Source organism: Bombina bombina, chromosome 6, assembly GCF_027579735.1.
Source record: "Bombina bombina isolate aBomBom1 chromosome 6, aBomBom1.pri, whole genome shotgun sequence".
NCBI lineage: Eukaryota > Metazoa > Chordata > Amphibia > Anura > Bombinatoridae > Bombina > Bombina bombina.
The window spans coordinates 717,159,918-717,178,629 of NC_069504.1; the positions used below are offsets into that span (position 1 = coordinate 717,159,918).

The 18,712-nt window shown below is 38.0% G+C and overlaps 1 protein-coding gene across 1 annotated transcript in view; it reads right to left on the reverse strand.

Moving 5' to 3' along the window:
* ATP13A1 (ATPase 13A1) overlaps positions 1-18,712 on the reverse strand; it is a gene marked incomplete in the record, with an annotated part of 348,893 nt that overhangs the window by 177,131 nt on the left and 153,050 nt on the right. Inside the window, 2 exon segments of the mRNA XM_053717905.1 lie at positions 2,104-2,215; positions 2,618-2,743. Coding sequence (XP_053573880.1) covers positions 2,104-2,215; positions 2,618-2,743 — 238 coding nt within the window.

Below are 18,712 nucleotides of genomic sequence, written 5' to 3' on the forward strand. Positions count from 1 at the left end.
AAAGGTTCCTCTGATGTATTACCAAAGGCTAAGAAATACATTTATTATACAAGAACGTTCCGCCACAGGGTTTTGTGTACGAATAGGGTGAAGCCTTGATAGTTCCCTGCAAGTGATGGGTGACAATTCAGCGGCAATAAGAGTCTCATGTTTGTGTCAGCGGGTGCTTCTCCAGAAGTGCTCAGGACTAAGGACACTTCTCGTAATTTATAAAGTACCTCAACGTGTGGTATGGGATCGATGTATTCTTTATCTGATATAGGCACCATTCATTCAAGGTATACTTAGAATGTGTTTTCAGCCCTTCTGGGGTCATCATTTTATGCTGTGGCTGCTGCAATGAAACAGAGGCATTTATCATTGTTTAATTTTCCCCTGATGTGGATCCGGTACTGATCCACGTTTAAGTGGGGTGGCGTTAGTCGGTGGCCCAGAGGCAGAACTTTTCTTCACTTTCTGCGATGAGATTTTTTTTTTAGTGAAACATTTTCTGCAGGTTATTTTTAAATAAAATTCAATTTTAAATTACACTAAGGCACCAGTTCAATTGCAATGTGTTGATTAACTGAAGAATAAAGCATTTTTTTTTACGTTTTAAAATATAGTGCAGTAGTTGAAAATTGCATTGCAAATTAGCTGCATTAAAAAAAAAAAGAAAATTTTAAAATGTCTCTTGAATAAATCCGTTTCCTTTTCTCTTGGTCTAACATAGAAATGTAGTAATAAAAAAGATGCAAAGCTCATACTAACGTCTTTCATTCAGAATAAACAGCTTTGCAGACTGGGGAAGACTAGGGTGTGGGTTTGATTTTTTTTTCTCTCAGAGCAAGTCAACAAGCAATGTGCTGCTGCTTTGCAGCGCTACTGCATATTTGACTGCTCACTTCAAACAGAACTTTGCTCTGGATGCACTGTGCTAAGGAAAACTTACACAGTGCAACCAGAGCACAGCTCTGTTTGAAGAGAACTGTCTAATGTGGAGCAGCACTACAAAGTTCAAACGCTAACAGTGCCTGCATGTGTCCTGCTCTTTCTGCAAGCATGCTGAATTTTCTGCGATGACATCTCAGATCACTGTATGTTCTGCCTTGGGGGTCGGTGGTTTAACAGCTGCAGAAGTTGCAGGTATTTTGTTGTAAGGCAGCGACTCATTAAGTAATCCAGTGGAGCTCTTTCAATCAGCCTTTGCATGAGCTTCTTGAGGCTTTAAAAACTTCTATTAAGGCGGTCTTGTAGGTCATCTTCCCATGACGCAGCCATTTCCAGCTGTAGATTTATAAGACCTGCTAATGCCTTCTCTTCCAAATACCTCAGCATGCTGAGGGGAGAAACGATGCCTGGTGTAAGCCGCCGCTTCAGGCCTAAACTGTCCAATCTTGGGCTCCGATTTCACAAATTCAGACCAAAAAGCAGTGATTTTGCTCACGACAGAGCTAAATATTGTTATCAAAGTCGAGATTAGCTTTTTAACTGTAAAAATAAAAATAAAAATCGGTGGATTGCTAGCTAATCTATCGGAGCTCAAGAAAAATGCGACCGCATAGGATTGCTGCATGGACAAGCCCGGCCATTGTTTTTTTAATAGTCTATCTTTTTATCGTAGGCCAAAAGATGAAAGAATTCTAACAAAACTTTTTCTAAATAGTTATTTTCCCAGGCTATTAAAATAGAAAACAGGAATACTTATTTCACTTTTGGTATGATAAATCACATTTGAGTCACTCTTTGTGACTATATTCTGCTGATTCTATTTGTTTTTCATGGTGCAAAGGTTTCTGATGAAAATGAACAAATTCCTTGTATAATTTTCTTTTTTTTTTATACTTGCCAAATAAAAATTATTCTATTCTATGAATATCCTACTAATAAACAGCCTAAATCCACATGCTGGTATATAAATATTTGAACACACAAAGGCATAATCAAGTGAAAGTGCAATAATAAAACCCCATATTGCATTAGAGTATATTTTTAGTATTACATTTTTTTTGTTGTTGCTTGAAACACTGGACTGAATGACCAGTGACATTTTCATTGTTTGATACAACTTTAAGACCACAATGCGTTCCTAAACAGAGGAGTTAAATACATTGTAAAGCTTACCTTTAGATCCCTTTTCAGGCTGTAGAATCAGTGTGTGTTCCTTCTCAATAAAACTGAGCTCCTGTGCCACGTGGCAAGCAGTTAGAGGGTTGTCTCCGGTTATCATCACCACCTAAAGAAAGATGGATGGTATTTTTACAAAACTAGCAAAGAACACTTATGTATTGCAATTAACCAAAGGGTACAGTGATCCAAAAATTTTTGCAGACTTTAAAACTGCTGAAACTCTTCTACACAAATATATTATTTGTTTGTGCGATACCTCATCAGAAAATAAATAAATGTGAAGATAAATGCTTTTGATGTTTGTTTAAAATGTATGCTTTGCTAAAAATAATAAAATATGTTCTTCATATCTCAATGTTGGTTCTCTTTCAAACATTATTCTAGTCATATACTGATTAAATGATTTTAATTACTGCGTCATAATTATTTCTAAACGCTGCCTTCCACCATCACTACAAAATAGCCTATGAGATAGATATATATATATATATATACACACACAACTTACGTGATGTGATGCATTCTGAATTTCTTTGATGACTGCTTTAGAGTCTGCTTTTAAAGGGCATGAGACAACTATGAATCCGGCAAATCTCAGATCGCATTCAAGGGTTTCGCGTTTCACGTCTCGGATCTAAGAAAGAGGACACTGTGAAAGCACAAACATCCATCAAGAGTTTTTTTCTCTCATTTATATAATTATTTAAACAAAATTCCAAACCGTAAATCACTTGCTAATTATAGACCTTATGAGAAAAACAGGCAAGAGATTCAACCAGTGAGCGCATCCAAAAAAAACAATTTATGCTTACCTGATAAATTCCTTTCTTTCTTGAATGGTGATAGTCCACAAATATCCTTACTTGTCTTGAATTCACTTCCTGGCCACCAGGTGGAGGCAAAGACACCCAACAACAAAACTTTAAATATCCCTCCCACTTCCCTCTCTCTCCCAGTAGCACGAATAACCAAGGAAAAGTGGAAGAAGAAAGAAAGAAAGATAGTAGGGTAAAGAAGTGCAACTAGAGTGCCGACAAATGTGAAACACAGGCAAGTTTGTGGACTATAACCACCAAGAAAACATAATTTATGTAAGAACTTACCTGATAAATTCATTTCTTTCATATTAGCAAGAGTCCATGAGCTAGTGACGTATATACATTCCTACCAGGAGGGGCAAAGTTTCCCAAACCTGAAAATGCCTATAAATACACCCCTCACCACACCCACAATTCAGTTTAATGAATAGCCAAGAAGTGGGGTGATAAGAAAGGAGCGAAAGCATCAAAAAATAAGGAATTGGAATAATTGTGATTTATACAAAAAAATCATAACCACCACAAAAAAAGGGTGGGCCTCATGGACTCTTGCTAATATGAAAGAAATGAATTTATCAGGTAAGTTCTTACATAAATTATGTTTTCTTTCATGTAATTAGCAAGAGTCCATGAGCTAGTGACGTATGGGATAGCAGATACTCAAGATGTGGAACTTCCACGAAAGAGTCACTAGAGAGGGAGGGATAAAATAAAAACAGCCAATTCCGCTGAACAAATAATCCACAACCCAAATGAAAAAATGAAATAATAAGCAGCAGAATCAAACTGAAACAGCTGCCTGAAGTACTTTTCTACCAAAAACTGCTTCTGAAGAAGAGAAAACATCAAAATGGTAGAATTTAGTAAAAGTATGCAAAGAAGACCAAGTTGCTGCTTTGCAAATTTGATCAACCGAAGCTTCATTCCTAAAAGCCCAGGAAGTAGAAACTGACCTAGTAGAATGAGCTGTAATCCTTTGAGGCGGGGACTTACCCGACTCTACATAAGCATGATGAATCAAAGACTTTAACCAAGATGCCAAAGAAATGGCAGAAGCCTTCTGACCTTTCCTGGAACCAGAAAAGATGACAAATAGACTAGAAGTCTTTCTAAAACCTTTTGTAGCTTCAACATAATATTTCACAGCTCTAACTACATCCAAAGAATGTGAAGATTTCTCCAGAGAATTCTTAGGATTAGGACATAATGAAGGGACAACAATCTCTCTACTAATGTTGTTAGAATTCACAACCTTAGGTAAAAATTTAAATTAAGTCCGCAACACTGCCTTATCCTGATGAAATATCAGGAAAGGAGATTCACAAGAAAGAGCAGATAACTCAGAAACTCTTCTAGCAGAAGAGATGGCTAAAAGGAACAACACTTTCCAAGAAAGTAATTTAATATCCAGAGAATGGATAGGTTCAAACGGAGGAGCCTGTAAAGCCCTCAGAACCAAATTAAGACTCCAAGGAGGAGAGATTGACTTAATGACAGGCTTGATACGAACCAAAGCCTGTACAAAACAATGAATATCGTGGATGATTAGCAATCTTTCTGTGAAAAAGAACAGAAAGAGCAGAGATATGACCTTTCAAAGAGCTTGCAGACAAACCCTTATCCAAACCATCCTGAAGAAACTAAAATTCTTGGAATTCTAAAAGAATGCCAAGAGAATTTATGAGAAGAACACCAAGAAATGCAAGTCTTCCAGACTCGATAATAAATCTTTCTAGACACAGATTTACGAGCCTGTATCATAGTATTAATTACTGAGTCAGAGAAACCTCTATGACTAAGAATCAAGCGTTCAATCTCCATACCTTCAAATTTAATGATTTGAGATCCTGATGGAAAAAAGGGCCAAAACCTGTGAGGCCATGCTGGAGCCACCAGCAATACAAACGAACGTTCCATTAGAATTTTGGAAATCACTATTGGAAGAAGAACTAGAGGCAGAAAGATATAAGCAGGTTGATAATTCCAAGAAAGTGACAGCGCGTCCACTGCTTCCGCCTGAGGATCCCTGGATCTGGACATATACCTGGGAAGTTTCTTGTTTAAATGAGAGGCCATCAGATCTATTTCTGGAAGTCCCCAGATTTGAACAATCTGAAGAAATACCTCTGGGTGAAGAGACCATTCGCCCGGATGTAACGTCTGGCGACTGAGATAATCCGCTTCCCAATTGTCTACACCTGGGATATGAACCGCAGAGATTAGACAGGAGCTGGATTCCGCCCATACAAGTATCCGAGATATTTCTTTCATAGCCTGAGGACTGTGAGTCCCCCCCCTTGATGACTGACATACGCCACGGTTGTGACATTGTCTGTCTGAAAACAAATAAACGATTCTCTCTTCAGAAGAGGCCAGAACTGAAGAGCTCTGAAAATCGCACGGAGTTCCAAAATGTTGATTGGTAATTTCGCCTCCTGAAATTCCCAACCCCCCTGCGCTGTCAGAGATCCCATACAGCTCCCCAACCTGAAAGACTCGCATCTGTTGAGATTACAGTGCAGGTTGGACGAACAAAAGAGGCCCCTTGAATTAGACGATGGTGATTCAACCACCAAGTCAGAGAAGATCGAACATTGGGATTTAAGGATATTAATTGTGATATCTTTGTATAATCCCTGCACCACTGGTTCAGCATACAAAGCTGAAGAGGTCTCATGTGAAAGCGAGCAAAGGGGATCGCGTCCGATGCAGCAGTCATGAGACCTAGAATTTCCATGCACAAAGCTACCGAAGGGAATGAATGAGACTGAAGGTTTTGACAAGCTGAAACCAACTTCAGACGTCTCTTTTCTGTTAGAGACAAAGTCATGGACACTGAATCTATTTGAAAACCCAAAAAGGTTACCTTTGTCTGAGGAATCAATGAACTCTTTGGTAAATTGATCCTCCAACCATGTCTTTGAAGAAACAACACAAGTTGATTCGTATGAGATTCTGCAGAATGTAAAGACTGAGCAAGTACCAAGATATCGTCCAAATAAGGAAATACCGCAATACCCTGTTCTCTGATCACAGAGAGAAGGGCACCAAGAACCTTTGAAAGAATCCTTGGAGCTGTTGCTAGGCCAAATGGAAGGGCAAAAAACTGGTAATGCTTGTCTAGAAAAGAGAATCTCAGGAACTGATAGTGATCTGGATGAATTGGAATATGAAGATATGCATCCTGTAAGTCTATTGTGGACATATAATGCCCTTGCTGAACAAAAGGCAGAATAGTCCTTATAGTCACCATTTTGAATGTTGGTATCCTTACATAACGATTCAATATTTTTAGATCCAGAACTGGTCTGAAGGAATTCTCATTCTTTGGTACAATGAATAGATTTGAATAAAACCCCAGACCCTGTTCTAGAGCTGGAACTGGCACAATTACCCCAGCCAACTCTAGGTCTGAAACACAGAAATGCCTGAGCCTTCACTGGGTTTACTGGAATGCGAGAGAGAAAAAAATCTTCTCACAGGTGGTCTTACCTTGAAACCTATTCTGTACCCTTGTGAAACAATGTTCTGAATCCAAAGACTGTGAATCGAATTGATTCAAATATCTTTGAAAAATTGTAACCTGCCCCCTACCAGCTGTGCTGGAATGAGGGCTGCACCTTCATGTGGACTTGGGAGCTGGTTTTGACTTTCTAAAAGGCTTGGATTTATTCCAGACTGGAGATGGTTTCCAAACGGAAAACGTCCCTTTAGGGGAAGGGTCAGGCTTCTGTTCCTTATTCTGACGAAAGGAACGAAAACTATTAGCAGCCCTGTATTTACCTTTAGATTTTTTGTCCTGAGGCAAAAAGGTTCCTTTCCCCCCCAGTAACAGTTGAAATAATTGAATCCAACTGTGAACCAAATAATTTATTACCTTGGAAAGAAAGAGAAAGTAAAGTTGACTTCGAAGTCATATCTGCATTCCAAGATTTAAGCCATAAAGCTCTTCTAGCTAAAATAGCTAAAGACATATACCTGACATCAATTCTAATGATATAAAAAATGGCATCACAAATAAAGTTATTAGCATGTTGGAGAAGTTTAATAAAGCTATAAGCATTATGGACTGACACTTGTTGCGCTAAAGCCTCCAACCAAAAAGTAGAAGCTGCAGCAACATCAGCCAAAGAAATAGCAGGTCTAAGAAGATTACCTGAACATAAATAAGCTTTCCTTAGAAAGGATTCAAGCTTCCTATCTAAAGGATCCTTAAAGGAAGTACTATCCGCTGTAGGAATAGTAGTACGTTTAGCAAGAGTAGAGATAGCCCCATCAACTTTAGGGATTTTGCCCCAAAACTCTAATCTATTAGATGGCACAGGGTACAATTTCTTAAACCTTGGAGAAGGAGTAAATGAAGTACCCAGACTATTACATTCCCTAGAAATTACTTCTGAAATAGCATCAGGAACAGGAAAAACTTCTGGAATAACTACATGAGGTTTAAAAACCTAATTTAAACGCTTAGTAGATTTAGTATCAAGGACTAGACTCCTCCATATCTAATGCAATCAATACTTCTTTAAGTAAAGAACGAATAAATTCCATCTTAAATAAATATGAAGATTTATCAGTGTCAATATCTGAGGCAGAATCTTCTGAACCAGAAAGATCCTCATCAGAAACAGATAAGTCAGAATGATGGCGGTCACTTAAAAATTCATCTGAAATATGAGACGTTTTAAAAGACCTTTTACGTTTGCTGGAAGGAGGAATAACAGACAGAGCCTTCCTAATAGAATTAGAAACAAATTCTTTTACATTAACAGGAACATCCTGAACACTAGATGTTGAAGGAAAAACAACGGGTAAAGGATTATTACTAATGGAAACACTATCTGCATTAGAAAGTTTATCATGACAGCCAACACAAACTACAGCTGGAGGAACAGATACTAAAAGTTTACAACAAATGCACTTAACTTTGGTAGAACCAGCATCAGGCAGCGTCTTTCCAGAAGTAGATTCTGATCCAGGGTTAGTTTGAGACATCTTGCAATATGTAATAGAAAAAACAACATATAAAGCAAAATTATGAAATTCCTTAAATGACAGTTTCAGGAATGGGAAAAAATGCCAAATGAACAAGCCTCTAGCAAACAGAAGCAATGAAAAAGTGAGACTTAAATTATGTGGAAAAAGGTGGAGACAAGAATGACGCCCACATTTTTTGGCGTCAAGTATGACGCCGACATTATTGGCGCCAAGTACAACGCCCATATTTTTTGGCACCAAGAATGACGCAACATCCTCTGACGGCGAAAAAACATAATTTATGTAAGAACTTACCTGATAAATTCATTTCTTTCATATTAGCAAGAGTCCATGAGCTAGTGACGTATGGGATATACATTCCTACCAGGAGGGGCAAAGTTTCCCAAACCTCAAAATGCCTATAAATACACCCCTCACCACACCCACAATTCAGTTTAACGAATAGCCAAGAAGTGGGGTGATAAAAAAGTGCGAAAGCATATAAAATAAGGAATTGGAATAATTGTGCTTTATACAAAATCAAAACCACCACAAAAAAAGGGCGGGCCTCATGGACTCTTGCTAATATGAAAGAAATGAATTTATCAGGTAAGTTCTTACATAAATTATGTTTTCTTTCATGTAATTAGCAAGAGTCCATGAGCTAGTGACGTATGGGATAATGATTACCCAAGATGTGGATCTTTCCACACAAGAGTCACTAGAGAGGGAGGGATAAAATAAAGACAGCCAATTCCTGCTGAAAATAATCCACACCCAAAAATAAAGTTTAATGAAAAACATAAGCAGAAGATTTCAAACTGAAACCGCTGCCTGAAGTACTTTTCTACCAAAAACTGCTTCAGAAGAAGAAAATACATCAAAATGGTAGAATTTAGTAAAAGTATGCAAAGAGGACCAAGTTGCTGCTTTGCAAATCTGGTCAACCGAAGCTTCATTCCTAAACGCCCAGGAAGTAGAAACTGACCTAGTAGAATGAGCTGTAATTCTTTGAGGCGGAGTTTTACCCGACTCAACATAGGCAAGATGAATTAAAGATTTCAACCAAGATGCCAAAGAAATGGCAGAAGCTTTCTGGCCTTTTCTAGAACCGGAAAAGATAACAAATAAACTAGAAGTCTTACGGAAAGATTTCGTAGCTTCAACATAATATTTCAAAGCTCTAACAACATCCAAAGAATGCAACGATTTCTCCTTAGAATTCTTAGGATTAGGACATAATGAAGGAACCACAATTTCTCTACTAATGTTGTTGGAATTCACAACTTTAGGTAAAAATTCAAAAGAAGTTCGCAACACCGCCTTATCCTGATGAAAAATCAGAAAAGGAGACTCACAAGAAAGAGCAGATAATTCAGAAACTCTTCTGGCAGAAGAGATGGCCAAAAGGAACAAAACTTTCAAAGAAAGTAATTTAATGTCCAATGAATGCATAGGTTCAAATGGAGGAGCTTGAAGAGCCCCCAGAACCAAATTCAAACTCCGAGGAGAAATTTACTTAATGACAGGTTTTATACGAACCAAAGCTTGTACAAAACAATGAATATCAGGAAGAATAGCAATCTTTCTGTGAAAAAGAACAGAAAGAGCAGAGATTTGTCCTTTCAAAGAACTTGCGGACAAACCCTTATCTAAACCATCCTGAAGAAACTGTAAAATTCTCGGTATTCTAAAAGAATGCCAAGAAAAATGATGAGAAAGACACCAAGAAATATAAGTCTTCCAGACTCTATAATATATCTCTCGAGATACAGATTTACGAGCCTGTAACATAGTATTAATCACAGAGCCAGAGAAACCTCTTTGACCAAGAATCAAGCGTTCAATCTCCATACCTTTAAATTTAAGGATTTCAGATCCTGATGGAAAAAAGGACCTTGTGACAGAAGGTCTGGTCTTAACGGAAGAGTCCACGGTTGGCAAAAGGCCATCCGGACAAGATCCGCATACCAAAACCTGTGAGGCCATGCCGGAGCTACCAGCAAAACGAGCATTCCTTCAGAATCTTGGAGATTACTCTTGGAAGAAGAACTAGAGGCGGAAAGATATAGGCAGGATGATACTTCCAAGGAAGTGATAATGCATCCACTGCCTCCGCCTGAGGATCCCGGGATCTGGACAGATACCTGGGAAGTTTCTTGTTTAGATGAGACGCCATCAGATCTATTTCTGGAAGTTCCCACATTTGAACAATCTGAAGAAATACCTCTGGGTGAAGAGACCATTCGCCCGGATGCAAGTTTGGCGACTGAGATAATCCGCTTCCCAATTGTCTATACCTGGGATATGAACCGCAGAGATTAGACAGGAGCTGGATTCCGCCCAAACCAGAATTAGAGATACTTCTTTCATACTGTGAGTCCCTCCTTGATGATTGATGTATGCCACAGTTGTGACATTGTCTGTCTGAAAACAAATGAACGATTCTCTCTTTAGAAGAGGCCAAAACTGAAGAGCTCTGAAAATTGCACGGAGTTCCAAAATATTGATCGGTAATCTCACCTCCTGAGATTCCCAAACTCCTTGTGCCGTCAGAGATCCCCACACAGCTCCCCAACCTGTGAGACTTGCATCTGTTGAAATTACAGTCCAGGTCGGAAGCACAAAAGAAGCCCCCTGAATTAAACGATGGTGATCTGTCCACCATGTTAGAGAGTGTCGAACAATCGGTTTTAAAGATATTAATTGAGATATCTTCGTGTAATCCTTGCACCATTGCTTCAGCATACAGAGCTGAAGAGGTCGCATGTGAAAACGAGCAAAGGGGATCGCGTCCGATGCAGCAGTCATAAGACCTAGAATTTCCATGCATAAGGCTACCGAAGGGAATGATTGTGACTGAAGGTTTCGACAAGCTGCAATCAATTTAGACGTCTCTTGTCTGTTAAAGACAGAGTCATGGACACTGAATCCATCTGGAAACCCAGAAAGGTTACCTTTGTCTGAGGAATCAAAGAACTTTTTGGTAAATTGATCCTCCAACCATGATCTTGAAGAAACAACACAAGTCGATTCGTATGAGATTCTGCTAAATGTAAAGACTGAGCAAGTACCAAGATATCGTCCAAATAAGGAAATACCACAATACCCTGTTCTCTGATTACAGACAGAAGGGCACCGAGAACCTTTGTAAAAATTCTTGGAGCTGTAGCTAGGCCAAACGGCAGAGCCACAAACTGGTAATGCTTGTCCAGAAAAGAGAATCTCAGGAACTGATAATGATCTGGATGAATCGGAATATGCAGATATGCATCCTGTAAATCTATTGTGGACATATAATTCCCTTGCTGAACAAAAGGCAAGATAGTCCTTACAGTTACCATCTTGAACGTTGGTATTCTTACATAACGATTCAATATTTTTAGATCCAGAACTGGTCTGAAGGAATTCTCCTTCTTTGGTACAATGAAGAGATTTGAATAAAACCCCATCCCCTGTTCCAGAACTGGAACTGCATAATTACTCCAGTCAACTCTAGATCTGAAACACATTTCAGAAATGCTTGAGCTTTTACTGGATTTACTGGGACACGGGAAAGAAAAAATCTCTTTGCAGGAGGTCTCATCTTGAAACCAATTCTGTACCCTTCTGAAACAATGCTCTGAATCCAAAGATTGTGAACAGAATTGATCCAAATTTCCTTGAAAAAACGTAACCTGCCCCCTACCAGCTGAGCTGGAATGAGGGCCGCACCTTCATGTGGACTTAGAAGCAGGCTTTGCCTTTCTAGCTGGCTTGGATTTATTCCAGACTGGAGATGGCTTCCAAACTGAAACTGCTCCTGAGGATGAAGGATCAGGCTTTTGTTCTTTGTTGAAACGAAAGGAACGAAAACGATTATTAGCCCTGCTTTTACCTTTAGATTTTTTATCCTGTGGTAAAAAAGTTCCTTTCCCACCAGTAACATTTGAAATAATGGAATCCAACTGTGAACCAAATAATTTGTTACCCTGGAAAGAAATGGAAAGTAAAGTTGATTTAGAAGCCATATCAGCATTCCAAGTTTTAAGCCATAAAGCTCTTCTAGCTAAAATAGCTAGAGACATAAACCTGACATCAACTCTGATAATATCAAAAATGGCATCACAGATAAAATCATGCTGTAGAAGAATAATAATATCATGAGAATCATGATGTGTTACTTGTTGCGCTAAAGTTTCCAACCAGAAAGTTGAAGCTGCAGCAACATCAGCCAAAGATATAGCAGGTCTAAGAAGATTACCTGAACACAGATAAGCTTTTCTTAGAAAGGATTCAATTTTCCTATCTAAAGGATCCTTAAACGAAGTACCATCTGACGTAGGAATAGTAGTACGTTTAGCAAGGGTAGAAATAGCCCCATCAACTTTAGGGATTTTGTCCCAAAATTCTAATCTGTCAGACGGCACAGGATATAATCGCTTAAAACGTTTAGAAGGAGTAAAAGAATTACCCAATTAATCCCATTCTTTGGAAATTACTGCAGAAATAGCATTAGGAACAGGAAAAACTTCTGGAATAACCACAGGAGCTTTAAATACCTTATCCAAACGTTTAGAATTAGTATCAAGAGGACCAGAATCCTCTATTTCTAAAGCAATTAGTACTTCTTTAAGTAAAGAACGAATAAATTCCATTTTAAATAAATATGAAGATTTATCAGCATCAACCTCTGAGACAGAATCCTCTGAACCAGAAGAGTCATCAGAATCAGAATGATGATGTTCATTTAAAAATTCAACTGTAGGGAGAGAAGTTTTAAAAGATTTTTTACGTTTACTAGAAGGAGAAATAACAGACATAGCCTTCTTTATGGATTCAGAAACAAAATCTCTTATATTATCAGGAACATTCTGCACCTTAGATGTTGAAGGAACTGCAACAGGCAATGGTACTTTACTAAAGGAAATATTATCTGCTTTAACAAGTTTGTCATGACAATCAATACAAACAACAGCTGGAGGAATAGCTACCAAAAGTTTACAGCAGATACACTTAGCTTTGGTAGATCCAGCATTAGACAGCGATTTTCCTGTAGTATCTTCTGACTCAGATGCAACGTGAGACATCTTGCAATATGTAAGAGAAAAAACAACATATATATAAAGCAAAATTGATCAAATTCCTTAAATGACAGTTTCAGGAATGGGAAAAAATGCCAAAGAACAAGCTTCTAGCAACCAGAAGCAATGAAAAATGAGACTTAAATAATGTGGAGACAAAAGCGACGCCCATATTTTTCGCGCCAATAAGACGCCCACATTATTTGGCGCCTAAATGCTTTTTGGCGCCAAAATGACGCCACATCCGGAACGCCGACATCTTTGGCGCAAAATAACGTCGAAAAATGACGCAACTTCCGGAGACACGTATGACGCCGGAAACTGAAACGAATTTTTTGCGCCAAAAAAGTCAGCGCCAAGAATGACGCAATAAAATGAAGCATTTTCAGCCCCCGCGAGCCTAACAGCCCACAGGGAAGAGTCAAATTTTTGAAGGTAAGAAAAAATGATTAAATCAAATGCATTATCCCAAATATGAAACTGACTGTCTGAAAATAAGGAAAGTTGAACATTCTGAGTCAAGGCAAATAAATGTTTGAATACATATATTTAGAACTTTATAAACAAAGTGCCCAACCATAGCTTAGAGTGTCACAGAAAATAAAATTTACTTACCCCAGGACACTCATCTACATGTTTGTAGAAAGCCAAACCAGTACTGAAACGAGAATCAGCAGAGGTAATGGTATATATAAGAGTATATCGTCGATCTGAAAAGGGAGGTAAGAGATGAATCTCTACGACTGATAACAGAGAACCTATGAAATAGACCCCGTAGAAGGAGATCACTGCATTCAAATAGGCAATACTCTCCTCACATCCCTCTGACATTCACTGCACGCTGAGAGGAAAACCGGGCACCAACTTGCTGCGGAGCGCATATCAACGTAGAATCTAGCACAAACTTACTTCACCACCTCCATCGGAGGCAAAGTTTGTAAAACTGAATTGTGGGTGTGGTGAGGGGTGTATTTATAGGCATTTTGAGGTTTGGGAAACTTTGCCCCTCCTGGTAGGAATGTATATCCCATACGTCACTAGCTCATGGACTCTTGCTAATTACATGAAAGAAAAACGATGCCCACATTTGTTGACGCAAAAGAACGTCTGAAACACATAAACGTAAAAAATGACGCAACCACGAATAAACTTACGGCGTCAATTAAGGCGCCAGAAATGACAAAATTTTGCACCTAAAAAGTTTGCGCCAAGAATGACGCAATAAATTAAAGCATTTCAGCCCCCGCGAGCCTAACAGCCCGCAGGGAAAAAAGTCAATTGAAAATAATTTTAAGGTAAGAAAAAATATTTATTCATATGCATTATCCCAAAAAAATGAAACTGACAGTCTGAATGAAGGAATACTGATTATCCTGAATCATGGCAAATATAAAAGTTTAAACACATATTTAGAACTTTACATATAAAGTGCCCAACCATAGCTTAGAGTGTCATAAATAAAATAAGACTTACTTACCCTCAGACACTCATCTACATATAGTAGAAAGCCAAACCAGTACTGAAACGAGAATCAGTAGAGGTAATGGTATATAAGAGTATATCGTCAATCTGAAAAGGGAGGTAGGAGAAGAAATCTCTACGACCGATAACAGAGAACCTATGAAATAGATCCCCTAGAGGAAGACCATTGTATTCAAATAGGCAATACTCTCTTCACATCCCTCTGACATTCACTGCACTCTGAGAGGAAAACCGGGCTTCAGCCTGCTGCGAAGCGCATATCAACGTAGAATCTAGCACAAACTTACTTCACCACCTCCATGGGAGGCAAAGTTTGTAAAAACTGAATTGTGGGTGTGGTGAGGGGTGTATTTATAGGCATTTTGAGGTTTGGGAAACATTGCCCCTCCTGGTAGGAATGTATATCCCATACGTCACTAGCTCATGGACTCTTGCTAATTACATGAAAGAAAGAAAGGAATTTATCAGGTAAGCATAAATTAGGTTTTCTTTCTAAGGTGGTGATAGTCCACAAAAATCCTCATCAATACCCAGGCTGTGAAGTCCAAGAAGGAAAAATGGGGTGAAAGAAGAAAAGGCACGCATCTATTTATCAGGAAACACCACCTGAAGAATTTAACTTCTATAAATCTGCCCGTCGAGGAAAATACATCCTCAAGTGGACACATGCAAGTCCTATAATGAATTTCAATGCATGCCTAAATCTTAAGAACGAAGAAATGAATATCCTGTGGAAATTAGGAAAATAACCTCTGCCCCCATTTACCATACTCTTCCCATAGAAAGAGGTTGAGATTTTAAGACGTCTTTTGTCATTTTCTAAAACTCGGGCACCTCTATAACCTTTGTGTCCTCTTCTCTTTCTATATTCATTTGGCTGCATGACTGGGGGTTTATGGGAAGTAGGAGTGATACTTTACAGCTTTGCTGGAGTGTTATTTGCCTCCTCCTTGTGTCCAGTTTAGTAAATGAATGTTCCAGAACTCTGGGAAACCAACTAGATCCTTATGCAAGTAAGTGTAAAGGTAAACTCTTATATTGCATAATTCAGAAAACTCGTCCTCAAGAAATCTCTTAACCTAATTGCTAAGATATTGAACTTAGATATCTGAAATGGAAAAATAACCAGAATGTAAAACAGGCATCTGAAAAAAAGGAAAGTGACAGTCAGATTGTCTGCTCACTAAGGGAATGATCCAGCAGATAAGATCCAGACTGTCATCTAAGCATCGAAAATGTATGGAGGACAGAACCACAATAGAGCATCCCGACTAACAAGGGCTCAATTTAAAGGACCCTCAAGTCAAAATAAATTTTTATGATTTAGAAAGAGCATGCAGTTTTAAGACCCTTTCCAATGTACTTCTATCATCATATTTGCATAGTCTTTTTCTGGGGAACAAGATCCTACTGACCATGTGCACCAGCTCACAGGGTATACGTATACTAGTCTGTGATTGGCTGATGTCTATCACATGATACAGGGGGCCAAAAATGGAAGAAAAAATACATTAGAAAAAAAAAATCTACTGCTTATTTGAAATTCAGAGTATGTGTTAAATCATTGTCTTTTTATTATGCACTTGTTAATTATGAAATTCTACTGCATTGAGTGGTCCTTTAAAGAATTATCCTCTAATAAACACTTGCCATAATGCTATACAGATGTACAATAGTACAAGGAGAAAAATAACAGCAGTCTCAAACCTGGAACATGCTTGCAGAAAATTGAACAAATCAAAGTATTGAATAGCAGAGCAAAGAACAGCAGTGACCAAGATATAGAAATATTAACACATCCTCTACAATAAAGTAAAAGCTATTGCACAGCAATAACAAACAGTAGTACCATGATATGAGGAACCACCTACCAGTATTGTAAAGCAATAACAGAGTACAAGCAATAACCGGATATGCAGAAATGAAAAATATGGAAGAATCCACTCCACGTACAGAATACTATCGAACAATAGAAGTACGGTAAGGCAAAAATGGAAAATATAGTCGCAACCACAAAGATGCAAATATTGCATGGCAAACTATAGAATATCTACACAAATATAAGTGTGATGTTGTACAGCAGAAGATAGCATAGTTGTGCAAGTATAATAGCTACTACAGAATACACTCACAAGATTAAATATTATACTGCAATAGAAACAATACCACAATTTATGGAAAATATTGTAGTATCTACACCCCTAAGTATATTATTGCACAGCAATAGAGATAGTGAAGCAGACTAGTACGGCAACAGTGTAGTATTCACAGATAAGTATAATATTGCAAGGTAATAAATAATAGTAACCCAAGATATGGAAATACTGTAGGACCTACACACACACACACACACACAAGTATATGATTGCACCACAATAAATAGACTTTGTCTAGCAGTACAAAAGCATCAGATTGGAAGGCAATAAATAATATTAACACAAGGTATGGAAAATACTGTGGTACCTACACCACACCTAAGTATACAATTGCACAGCAGTATGCACGTGCATGTATAATATTGCAAGGCAAGGAGTAATAAGACAATATCTGAAAAATACTTATACATACTTAAGTATATTATTGCAAAGCAATAAGTAGTAAAATATATCAACAGTATAGCACATACAGTAGTATACGCTCACAAAAAAATATTTCAAAGCAGTAAATAATATGATAGAAATAACATAATTTATGTAAGAACTTACCTGATAAATTCATTTCTTTCATATTAACAAGAGTCCATGAGCTAGTGACGTATGGGATATACATTCCTACCAGGAGGGGCAAAGTTTCCCAAACCTTAAAATGCCTATAAATACACCCCTCACCACACCCACAAATCAGTTTAACGAATAGCCAAGAAGTGGGGTGATAAGAAAAAAAGTGCGAAGCATATAAAATAAGGAATTGGAATAATTGTGCTTTATACAAAAAAAAATCATAACCACCACAAAAAAGGGTGGGCCTCATGGACTCTTGTTAATATGAAAGAAATGAATTTATCAGGTAAGTTCTTACATAAATTATGTTTTCTTTCATGTAATTAACAAGAGTCCATGAGCTAGTGACGTATGGGATAATGACTACCCAAGATGTGGATCTTTCCACACAAGAGTCACTAGAGAGGGAGGGATAAAATAAAGACAGCCAATTCCTGCTGAAAATAATCCACACCCAAAATAAAGTTTAACAAAAAACATAAGCAGAAGATTCAAACTGAAACCGCTGCCTGAAGAACTTTTCTACCAAAAACTGCTTCAGAAGAAGAAAATACATCAAAATGGTAGAATTTAGTAAAAGTATGCAAAGAGGACCAAGTTGCTGCTTTGCAGATCTGGTCAACCGAAGCTTCATTCCTAAACGCCCAGGAAGTAGATACTGACCTAGTAGAATGAGCTGTAATTCTTTGAGGCGGAATTTTACCCGACTCAACATAGGCAAGATGAATTAAAGATTTCAACCAAGATGCCAAAGAAATGGCAGAAGCTTTCTGGCCTTTCCTAGAACCGGAAAAGATAACAAATAGACTAGAAGTCTTACGGAAAGATTTCGTAGCTTCAACATAATATTTCAAAGCTCTAACAACATCCAAAGAATGCAATGATTTCTCCTTAGAATTCTTAGGATTAGGACATAATGAAGGAACCACAATTTCTCTACTAATGTTGTTGGAATTCACAACTTTAGGTAAAAATTCAAAAGAAGTTCGCAACACCGCCTTATCCTGATGAAAAATCAGAAAAGGAGACTCACACGAAAGAGCAGATAATTCAGAAACTCTTCTAGCAGAAGAGATGGCCAAAAGGAACAAAACTTTCCAAGAAAGTAATTTAATGTCCAATGAATGCATAGGTTCAAACGGAGGAGCTTGAAGAGCTCCCAGAACCAAATTCAAACTCCAAGGAGGAGAAATTGACTTAATGACAGGTTTTATACGAACCAAAGCTTGTACAAAACAATGAATATCAGGAAGAATAGCAATCTTTCTGTGAAAAAGAACAGAAAGAGCGGAGATTTGTCCTTTCAAAGAACTTGCGGACAAACCCTTATCTAAACCATCCTGAAGAAACTGTAAAATTCTCGGTATTCTAAAAGAATGCCAAGAAAAATGATGAGAAAGACACCAAGAAATATAAGTCTTCCAGACTCTATAATATATCTCTCGAGATACAGATTTACGAGCCTGTAACATAGTATTAATCACGGAGTCAGAGAAACCTCTATGACCAAGAATCAAGCGTTCAATCTCCATACCTTTAAATT